The sequence below is a fragment of the Polypterus senegalus genome, chromosome 3 (genome assembly GCF_016835505.1).
Source record: "Polypterus senegalus isolate Bchr_013 chromosome 3, ASM1683550v1, whole genome shotgun sequence".
NCBI classification, from domain to species: domain Eukaryota; kingdom Metazoa; phylum Chordata; class Cladistia; order Polypteriformes; family Polypteridae; genus Polypterus; species Polypterus senegalus.
This window is the reverse complement of record NC_053156.1, coordinates 102,988,582-103,000,132: the sequence shown is the minus strand read 5'-3', so window position 1 is coordinate 103,000,132 and position 11,551 is coordinate 102,988,582. Positions and strand designations below refer to the sequence as shown.

Below are 11,551 nucleotides of genomic sequence, written 5' to 3'. Positions count from 1 at the left end.
GAGAGAATATGTTTTTCAGTTCAATCTACAGCTTCCCTCCTCTAAAGATTCATAAAGGAATAACATTTCAGTAAAGATGTTCTGGGGCACGTATGATTTGTTTTTAGCAAACAGCAGTAAATCACAAGGTGTGCACAAAGCAGCAACTCCGATGGACCCACTGTCACCATTCATATTGTCTTTTTAAAATGATGGGATACTCTACTCTAAGCGCCTACTGCTTCTGTTTGACATATTTAAAAGACTTGAAAACATTAAAAAAACATACACAAATATGAAAATAGACATCTTTATGTTGGAGAACAGATTACTTCCAGTCTTTCATATGGTTCTGCAGCTGCACTAAACTTACTTTTTTGGAATTCTTTCCTTCCTTCAGTCAGTCTTCTTCTAATCTGCTTAGTTGTGAGCAGGGTTGTGAGGGTCTGCTGGAGCCTCTCCCAGATAGCACAAGGCACAGGGCACAAGGCAGCAACAAACCCTGGATAGGGCAACAGTTGGTCGCAGATTCTTTCTTCAGAGTTTTTAAAAATAAAAGCCTATCAGTAGAAGGACTTTTAGATAATGCCTAAATGCCATTTCATTGGCATCCTATTCTGTCTATCTTATTCCCATGTAAAAAATGGCCTTTTTTGAAAATGAAAAAGCATACAGGAAATAGTAAAAATACTGTGCACTGTTAATACAAGTGTTCTGGATCAAATGAGATTCAAAAAAGATAATTGTCTTCTGTAGATAAGATTACATTACTGAAATTTCTGAAAATGCCTTAAAAGCATGTATTCTTTCAGCATGCACTCAATAAATTTTGATTTTACCCCAGGGTTGTGGCTATTTGTGGGTTTTAGCTTATTTTGGTAGCTATTTGCCTTTCATATATGCCCCATTGAAATGCCCACCCAAAGGAGAAGGATCAAGCTGTAGACCTCTGGAGCTCTGCTGAACAGCCAATCAATGTGCATGTTTATGTCACTTGACTTGCACAGGAGAAACTCAGAGAAGGGTCTGGCTATGGTTGGCACCACTACATGACAGTGTCGCTACCCAACAGACAGCCCTACCACATGACATGTTTATTACAAAACACACCTACTTAATAGTCGTCACTAATCATGATTAAGGCAACCATCCCACAATGCTAATCTTAACCATACTTTTATGAGAATGACACAAGAGGTACACCTTGAAATGGATTTGTTCAGAAAGACTGAATTGACTGGGCACTGACGTACAATGCAAAGTGACATCAGATGTGTCTAATTTGAATGGCTTGTGAAAGAAGCAGAGCTCTGGTGGTCTGCAGCTGGACTCTATTGACCCCAGGATGATATCCTAGTATCACCACTGGTTTACACCAGTTTTTAAGGAATATTCTATAACGCTGGCCTAATAAGGGAAATATTTAGCCAAAATCAAACATACAGATGCACCATTCAAAAGCTGTAATCAATGCTAAAGTCTTTACCCCCTACCATTACAAACATTATAATATTATTAATTTTGCTGTAATAATAATTAATTATTCCTCTTTTGTCCAACATCAAGGTGCCTAGTCAAAACTGGCTTGTAACCTTCTAGATATTATTTTATCTCTTTTCATCATAATGCTTAACTAAAATTACACATCTATACTTTTAGATAGCAGCATTGCCATAAGTTTTTTTTTTTTTTTTAAGATCAAAATTGACATTATTACTTACTCATCTCTTGTGCCCTAACACAACTGCTTTAATCTGTGGCTTTTTAGATATGGACGAAGTTAATGCGTTTGTCTATAATCTTTCATATACAACAGTAAAACAATGTAAAAGTTTTTGATGATTCCTTAGAAGCAGTGGGGACATAATTGTTGGCGATAAAAGGTGTGCTTGCCTTGTTTAATTTGTATTACATTTCAAATAAACGTACATAATCATAAAGTAGACTAACTGGAAAAGGTACAGTTTGAACCAGAACCATTTAAGTTATTAATGTAATTAGAGGGTTAAAACAATTTGCTTAACATAAATTGTTGCTTAACTTCTTTTAACATTCAAAAAGAATATAAACGAAAGAATATATCATCTTTTTATTAATATTAAATGAAAAATAAACATAATTACACAAAGACGTAGCTGCTCACAACCAAATTCTGACATAATAAAAGTATGACTTAGTAAATGTATACAGCCTGCTTCTTAATAATAAGTGTTAGTTAGCTCAACTTGCCACAAGTGACAACCAAGTAACTGACAAGTGTAAGTGGGAGTCAACACCAACAGCACATGTGAGGTGTGACGAATGGGGCGAGGATGAGCCTGTTCAAGGTCATTGCAGATCCGGTCTTGTTATGGTAATTGAAACAAACATTGTCATAATACAATTAGCTCAATGTTAAATAACTGATTCCCATTGTTTAGGACGTATTCCCAATATTGATTACAATATTTTTTTAAATTCAGTAATAGCCATGGGTGATATTTGAATGTTGCATGCTATCGGTTATACAGTATGTACAAAACCAGAAAATGGCTATCGTTATGACAAAAAAACTTGCATCATACAAATATAAAATATAAACTGCAAAATGACAAGTCTTTGCCACTTAAAACATTTTCAACCAATGTTTGCTGTTAAGGAGCGGAACTCAACAAGGATGGAAATGTCCTTAATAAGAACAAAGTGCCACTGTTAAACGTTAAAAAAACAAACAAAATTACTCTGTTGACTAAGAGGTGTTTTTCATTATTAAATAGATGCAAAAAGCTATTATTTCACAATTTCCTTTAATGAATGTCTTTTTACATACAGTTGTTATCAATAATACTGCCATCCTTGAATTTTAAGTATATCATAAAAATCTTCAAGAATAATGAAAATTTTCCAAATTGTGCATGGGAAAGGTGCTATATAAATAAATTATTATTGTCAACTGTTATGGAGTTTTTTAAAAGAAGGAATCTGGACAGTATTAAAGGCACCCTTCCCTAATACTTGATTGCACAATGTTTGGCAATGTGTACAAGCTTCAAATGTTTCTTGTAGCAATCTACTGTACAGTATAAGCTTCATTCTTCTCTAGGTTTCTCCCGTTCTTGTAATGTGTTCTAGCCCCTAAACCTTTCCAGGATTAATTTTTCCAACAGCAGATTTTACCTCTTCTCAAAAGGACTCACTGCAGAACAGTTTAACACAGTCCTTTTTTATTCCTCTCTAACCATTTTTTTGTGTGTTTTGAGTCACTGTCCTGCTGGAGGACACATGATCTTCAACCTATAAATAGTTTTACGACACTGGGTAGCATAATCTGCTCTAAAATGATCTGAATATCTTGAGATTTGATAATTCTGATAATTTGATAAGCACTACTGGCAACAAAGTAGTAGCACATTATGGAACAATTTCCATAATTAACTTTGGAGAGGGTGTACTTTTCCTTATATGCTCCACTTTGTAGCTTACAAATATTCACAATGCTGAAGAATTCGACTTTAGCTTCATTATTTCACAAAATGTTTTTCTGAAAGGATTTTGTTTTTCTAGATAGGTTTGGTGAAACATCAGATGTGCCATTCTAGGTTTGTCTATAAATAGTGGGGTCCTCTGTAACGTTCACCAAAAAAGCCATCTTGGTTCACCTCGCAGTGTGCAATACAGGTTAAAACTATCACCGCAGATTGTTCCAGCTCATCTGTAAGGTCCTTGGGTGTTTATGCCTTGAATTTATTTTGGCTAGGGGCCATTTTGTTTATTAGTCTGGTTTCTGTATTTTGCTTCATTCCTCGAGACAACAGTTCTCTCTTGCCTTTAAACAATTTGTTTGCTGGCTTTTATTAGTCTGTCCTGGGTCTGTTTATTCAAAATAATTCTGGCGCAGGATTTTTTCTCTATTCCTAAGAAAATGGAAGAGGTCTAATCCCAGTTAATCCATATTCTATATACTACAATAATGAAAACTGTCACCAATTAGAACACTTATACAGTATCACATAAACTCACAATGGTACTTATTCATATAACCAAAGAATTCTCAGATTGTCAAAGTCACACAATGAGTCAGCTGGAGAATTTGAAACTTGAATGTTCATTTGTCAAGTTCAACATCATATTCTATGTTGCATGGAATTACAAAATAAAGCCCTGATGAACTATTAGGGAGACAGCATGGTGAAGAGAATGGATTATTTACCATGAGAAACTTCCAGATTTTTGTGATTAGGCCATTTCTACCAGACTCTAATTAACCCCTTTCATAATTTCCAGCACTTCTTAATGTACCCTCTTACCGTCTGTTTGTTTAGGCTGTTAAAGTTCATCTCCTTCATTCTTTCCTTACAGCTCATACCCTATAGTCTTGTAAATTATCTAGTAGATCACTTGTAGATTTCCAATTGTAGTGTTATATCATTTATTAATACTAAGACCTAAAGGGCACATGTTACTTCAGATGTAGCTTTACAATGCACTGTAAACAGTAACACTGTCCTGTCTAACTGCTGTTTGCACAATATTCCACATGTAAGGGGTATGATGAACATTTGATTTTGCTTTTTAAATGATTATACATGTTGTACATATTCTGATTATGTACCTGTTCTGAATATATTGATATTCCGATTCTGAATACAAAATATGGAAGGCAAATACATACATATTGAAAATTCACTTCTATGTATGTAAATATGCAGAGATGTATTCATTTTTGACAATCTTTTAACCAGGTGAAGGTTGTAGATAAACAAGCTAAGAAGCATAGACTAGATATTCGTTCTCCTAGCTTGTCTCCCTAGTTTACTCTGGAGATTTGCAGGTCTTCCCAGGTCAGCTGAGAGATGGAGAGTCTCTCCATCTTCCCAAGTCTGTCATTGATCTCTTCCCAGTAATAAATATTACACAACGGTTAAACTGCCTAAACTGGCTGCTCTTGCGAGAGTATGGAATCTGGACATTGTTGCCTTATGTCCCATGGACTAGCCTCCGTGTAAAGGCTAAATGTTCTCCACCTGCATCCCAGAAATCTGCATTTTTGTTTAACTGGTGTTTCTTAACTGCTCCCGCTTGAGTAAATGTGGGTGTGTGCGTGATCATTGCCTGTAATGGTTTGACAGTTTTTTTGACCGATTTCAATTTTTTCTATAATCTTGATTTTTTGGAAAATAATAATATATTATTTAATTTATGTACTATATAATACTAGACTCTCAGCCCTATAATGGTTATAAAACATTCAGAAAATGGATGGCCCAAACATGGAGGTACAGCAGTGTTTATAAGTAGGGTATCCAATCCAGGTTAAATTCCTATCTTGTGTTTGATATTGTTTAAGGAAGTCTTATTTCCATTCAACCATGAAATAGAAAGAGTGTTCAAGAAATTGAAGGACTTTGATTTCCTCCCACTTTCCAAATACATGCAGCCAGGTCAGTCTGTGCCAGTGAACTGCCTTAATTGGCTGCATTTGCACATCTGTCTACTGATTGATATACTGGCTCTTTTCATTCAAGCTTTGCTTCTTTTGTTGTCAGAGTGTCTCTAGCTCCACAGCATCTCAATCATAGATAGGCATATTCAGGAAAAAGTAGGGATTCCACTTGTTCCAAAATGAAAGATTCAAATACAATCTATCATCTACAAAGTTTTAATTAGTTTTTAAAATGAAACATTATTAATAAAAAGTAAACTTAGTCTCAAATGAGACTGCTTATATATTCTGACTAAGTGACAGGAAATTCTGTCCATAATGGTGAAGTTTTATAATGGCTCGATCTGCATTTTTACATGACAACATGTGATTTAGCATTTTCCTCTACAAACTTTTAACACTGAGCAGCATATAGAGAGAACAGCCTGCATAGTACAAGGACAGGTGCATGCTGAAGATCAGCTGTCAGTTTTATAGAATCGGTTGTAAATGATAACATTTATAATTATAGTGTATAGTACAAAACATGGCTCTTGGTAGTTGAATAAAATTTGTCATTGAATAAGACACATATATAAAAAAAGTACTTTACAAACAAACACGTACATTTTCTGTGGTTGTGCAGAGCCTTTTCATGTTGCATCTGCAAAAATTTCTGCAATATTTAATTGCAGTTCAGCATTGAAAATGTGTCATTCTATGCCTAGTGAGACGACAGGGGCAAAGTAATGTAATTGAGGTCCCTGATCATACAGTTGAAGTAAACATGGGTCATTTTTGAAGTCAACTGTGGAGAAGACACACAAGGGGATGTTCTTACATTGAATGAATTGTTTGGTGGTGACAGATTAAAAATGTTTTATACACCGTTTTGATGATGTGTTTCTTTAAGATTAAAAAATATCAGTATAAACTGTTATTCTGATCTCCCCAGTAATCCATTTCAAGGTTATAATAATAATAATAATAATAATAAATGTTATTTATATAGTGCCTTTCCTATGCACTGTATGAACCACCAATTTAATTTTCATATCACATTTTTTAGTAAAATTAGAAATACTGGGTTAAATGATCCCAGTTTTTTTAAAATGTAGAGGTAATAACATTCAAAAGACAGCAAAAACAGAAGCATAGTTCACTTGTAATTTTATTTTGCAAAAACCTGTAAATCAGCTGAGCAAAATGTTTCCTTGGTTTTCAGCACTTTTCAATAGAGGGTTTCTGAAGGTACTCATAATTAATTCATTAATTAATGAAAATAGACTGCATATGCACGTACAGAGAGAACCTCATTACTTACTGTGAAAAAAAATCTTATAAATTTGGTCATTAGGTTTAAACCAACCCACAGCGTTGAAAGAAACAATCATTATTTCTAAGGTGTATCTCGCAGCATTCACTCATCTACTGCACATTAATGAAACTCCCTTGAAGAAAAGGCTTGTCAATGCCTCACTAATAGCCTTGCTGCTAATAGTGTAGCACAAATCAGTGAGCAAATTTTATTTCATTCTTCAGCAAAAAGATACATTTTAATCTTACCTGCAGATATCTGATGTACCCTGGCGTTAGCCTTGGCAACCGAGAAAACATCTTCAATCACTTTATAAAGTAAAAAAGTGTAGCTCAAGAACTGTGCAAAATATTTATCTCTGGAATAAAATTGAAAAGTTTTTATTAAAAAACAAAGTTTATATTAAAAATTTGCTTCATATGAGCATGAATTCATTTCTGACCCCAAAGCAAGCAATGCCAATGCAGTCCCCTCCCAACTGTCAATTTCTTTTCTGTGCTCTCTCTTCAGCAATGTCCTACAAGTTTTTAAAGCCTGGCTAAATTTTATAAGCCACTGCATGTGATCTGTCTGAGGAGATTACATTAGGAGCTGGCAGAATGCCCAAAACCATGCTGCCTAGAATAGACATTACATGTTAAGAATAAAGAGGTACAAGGCTTTTTGTTACCCCTTTTTCATGTTTGACATTTCTGAACAACAGAATGAAAGGCTTTTCCATTATTCAATATAAATTAGGTAACATTACTATTACTGTATACTGTATAGCATTTTTCTCATGGATAACTTTGACATGCTTACATGTAAATATAACCCAGTAACTTAAAAACACAAAACCCTTTAGCATTTACATGCATATAAACATATATTTAAAAAGAGTTATGAATGAATAAAAATACTTTGTATAGACTATTCAAAAAAGCAGGCATTTAAAATATTTAATTTTCGTAAAAGTGTGTGGTACTGCGCTGATGTCACACTGTTCTGTAAGAATGGGTTTGAACCTCATCTTGGTTGTTGTCTGAGCTGATATGTCCCTCCTTTTCCCATGTGCATTTTTCTCTAGGCTCCCCAGTTTTCTTCCTAAATCCCAGTGAGCCAACACAATTTTATTTGCTGTGCACTTTGACTTGTAAACGGAGCTGAACTCAACGTTGTGTTACTGTTAAAATAAATGCACAATTTTGATAACACCACATCTGTTAGCTTTATTTTCAAGTGGAGGGACAGTAGAAAGGCCCTCTCCTTTTACAATGCATTATGAATATATATCAAGCTAAGAAGTTATTTTAAAATTAAAAGTCTGTAGGTTTTGAATTTTCAGCTATCTTAATTAAAGGAAAAAAACTTTACAAATGCTATAGCTAAAGCTTATGTATACAATATACCATACATTTACTTTGAATATATACAGTGGTGTGAAAAACTATTTGCCCCCTTCCTGATTTCTTATTCTTTTGCATGTTTGTCACACAAAATGTTTCTGATCATCAAACACATTTAACCATTAGTCAAATATAACACAAGTAAACACAAAATGCTGTTTTAAATGATGGTTTTATTATTTAGGGAGAAAAAACAAACCTACATGGCCCTGTGTGAAAAAGTAATTGCCCCTGAACCTAATAACTGGTTGGGCCACCCTTAGCAGCAATAACTGCAATCAAGCGTTTGCGATAACTTGCAATGAGTCTTTACAGCTCTGGAGGAATTTTGGCCCACTCATCTTTGCAGAATTGTTGTAATTCAGCTTTATTTGAGTGTTTTCTAGCATGAACCGCCTTTTTAAGGTCATGCCATAGCATCTCAATTAGATTCAGGTCAGGACTTTGACTAGGCCACTCCAAAGTCTTCATTTTGTTTTTCTTCAGCCATTCAGAGGTGGATTTGCTGGTGTGTTTTGGGTCATTGTCCTGTTGCAGCACCCAAGATCGCTTCAGCTTGAGTTGACGAACAGATGGCGGACATTCTCCTTCAGGATTTTTGGTAGACAGTAGAATTCATGGTTCCATCTATCACAGCAAGCCTTCCAGGTCCTGAAGCAGCAAAACAACCCCAGACCATCACACCACCACCACCATATTTTACTGTTGGTATGATGTTCCTTTTCTGAAATGCTGTGTTCCTTTTACGCCAGATGTACGGGACATTTGCCTTCCAAAAAGTTCAACTTTTGTCTCATCAGTCCACAAGGTATTTTCCCAAAGGTCCTGGCAATCATTGAGATGTTTCTTAGCACAATTGAGACGAGCCCTAATGTTCTTTTGCTTAACAGTGGTTTTGCGTCTTGGAAATCTGCCATGCAGGCCGTTTTGCCCAGTCTCTTTCTTATGGTGGAGTCGTGAACACTGACCTTAATTGAGGCAAGTGAGGCCTGCAGTTCTTTAGACGTTGTCCTGGGGTCTTTGTGACCTCTCAGATGAGTCGTCTCTGCGCTCTTGGGGTAATTTTGGTCGGCCGGCCACTCCTGGGAAGGTTCACCACTGTTCCATGTTTTTGCCATTTGTGGATAATGGCTCTCACTGTGGTTAGCTGGAGTCCCAAAGCTTTAGAAATGGCTTTATAACCTTTATCAGACTGATAGATCTCAATTACTTCTGTTCTCATTTGTTCCTGAATTTCTTTGGATCTTGGCATGATGTCTAGCTTTTGAGGTGATTTTGGTCAACTTCTCTGTGTCAGGCAGCTCCTATTTAAGTGATTTCTTGATTGAAACAGGTGTGGCAGTAATCAGGCCTGGGGGTGGCTACGGAAATTGAACTCAGGTGTGATACACCACAGTTAGGTTATTTTTAACAAGGGGCAATTACTTTTTCACACAGGGCCATGTAGGTTTGGATTTTTTCTCCTAAATAATAAAACCATCATTTAAAAACTGCATTTTGTGTTTACTTGTGTTATATTTGACTAATGGTTAAATGTGTTTGATGATCAGAAACATTTTGTGTGACAAACATGCAAAAGAATAAGAAATCAGGAAGGGGCAAATAGTTTTTCACACCACTGTATATATATATATGTGTGTGTGTGTGTGTGTGTGTGTGTGTATGTCACCAAATGAAATTGTCAACAATAAAAGAAAAGAAAATAATATGCTCCCACCAACCTACTTCTTCAACTGAAACAATAATGTACAACTCTGAGGTATATTAGTAAGCGACCCAAACCCACCCACATTCCTAATATTTTACATAATTACATGAAACAAGTTTCTTTCAACTACATGTTTAAAGAGGTTTGCCTGACTTACCACCTTCTAACAGAGTGAATATATACTGTAAAATCTGCAAAATTTGTATTACAAACAAAATTTGTTTTATTAATATCTTGAAATAAAGTTATAAAATTTTCAATTTATGAACTTAAAATTGTAGTAAATTTCAGCATTCCAAATGGAACAGACTTAGTAATGCTAATTAGTATACATTGTAAATTTGTCAAAACAAGTATGACACTACAGTTTAATTATAAATTAAAGTTTATTATGTGGAAATGTATATTTTCAATGTGGGTATCTTTTTTGGAAGCCAGATAATGGGAATTTCCTATAAATAAAAATACAAGAGATGGGAAAAGCCCAAAGGGTAAAAAAAGTACAAAAAAATATATTAGTTTGGCAACTCTAACCAAAAAAAAAAAAATCCTAACTGAGTTAGGAGATATGCTGAGCAGCATTATTTTTAGTGCTAGTAGTGTCCATTTAGTAGGCTCTCAGTTTCATTTTTATTACCATTCGATTTTCGTTGCATATGGCACCATACAAATAAGCTGATACTGAAGTTATATTTCTAGTAATGTCTATGGTAGAAAACAGATGTGATAATCTGAATTTAGGTAGGCATGATGTCTTTCATCCAGTAATTAAAGAGGGAACAAACTGCAGTGGCCTCATCTGCAAAACAAGAAGAAAATAATGCATGGTGGGCATTATTACATCATTCTTTATAACACATACAGTATGTAGCCATCTTATACATTTTACAATCTCTCGCAATCTTTGTAAAGTAATGGCCCTTAACTGAATTTTTACTCTAATAATTCAATAATATTCTTATTACAGCAGGTTTCTCATTATTTTCTATATGCTCAGTAACATTATGGTACAAAGAAAAAAGAAGATCAAGTAAACTATTAATTCTTTAACACAACCACCAACAATATTATTTACAAACTTACTTTATTCTATATACAGTTCAACAGAGTAATAATAATGAGTAATCAACTCTTCCCACTAGCCAAAATATTTGTTGAAATTTACTTTAATTACATTGTACTCACAATTTAAAATGCAAAAGTTAACAAAAATACTCAAGGCGATGAATAACTTAAAGCAAAATATTAATATTGATAGTTTGATCATTTTGTTACCTATCTTACTGTGTCTACATTTTTTTCGGATGTTCATTAAACAATTTAAAGAGTCAGGATTTTCAGTATATTTCTACAAAGACAGGAGGAGAAGCAGGGTAATAATGAAATGGTATTCTAAAAAGTAAGTGTTTCTGTTTTTCGTTATAGATCTACTGCATGTACTAAACATTTGGATTTTTCACTGTGAATGAATTTTAAGCAAAAATGAAAGCAGTGGTTCCAGTTCCAACGAGGAATATATTCTTTTTGTATCCAGTATTGTGCTTTATAGCATAATTAGTTTAACTATTGCAGCTACTAAAAAAATGTGGACATCTTTTAAGAAAATATTTTAAAAAGCCCTCAACACTACACATTAAAGATTGACGAAATTGACAATAAATACACTTTCAACTGCTCTGTTTGAAAAAAATAGACTCATGGAAAATTTTGCTTTGGTGGAAAATATAGCTTACGGCTAAAAATGGTAGAAATACTGTATA

The 11,551-nt window shown here is 34.5% G+C and overlaps 1 protein-coding gene across 3 annotated transcripts in view; it reads right to left on the bottom strand.

Annotated features, from left to right (window-relative positions):
* Nucleotides 1-6,564: 6,564 nt before the first annotated feature.
* The window catches only part of LOC120525431 (glutamate-rich protein 1), a 65,425-nt gene continuing 60,438 nt past the window's right edge, over nucleotides 6,565-11,551 (bottom strand). For 2 of the 3 annotated variants that reach the window (XM_039747701.1, XM_039747702.1), the window contains exon 7: nucleotides 10,159-10,590. In XM_039747701.1, the coding sequence (XP_039603635.1) occupies nucleotides 10,529-10,590 (62 nt within the window). In that variant the 3' untranslated portion in view covers nucleotides 10,159-10,528. Of the gene's footprint in view, nucleotides 7,057-10,158; nucleotides 10,591-11,551 lie in introns of those variants that run through there. The other variant, XR_005632952.1, reaches the window with a different exon arrangement.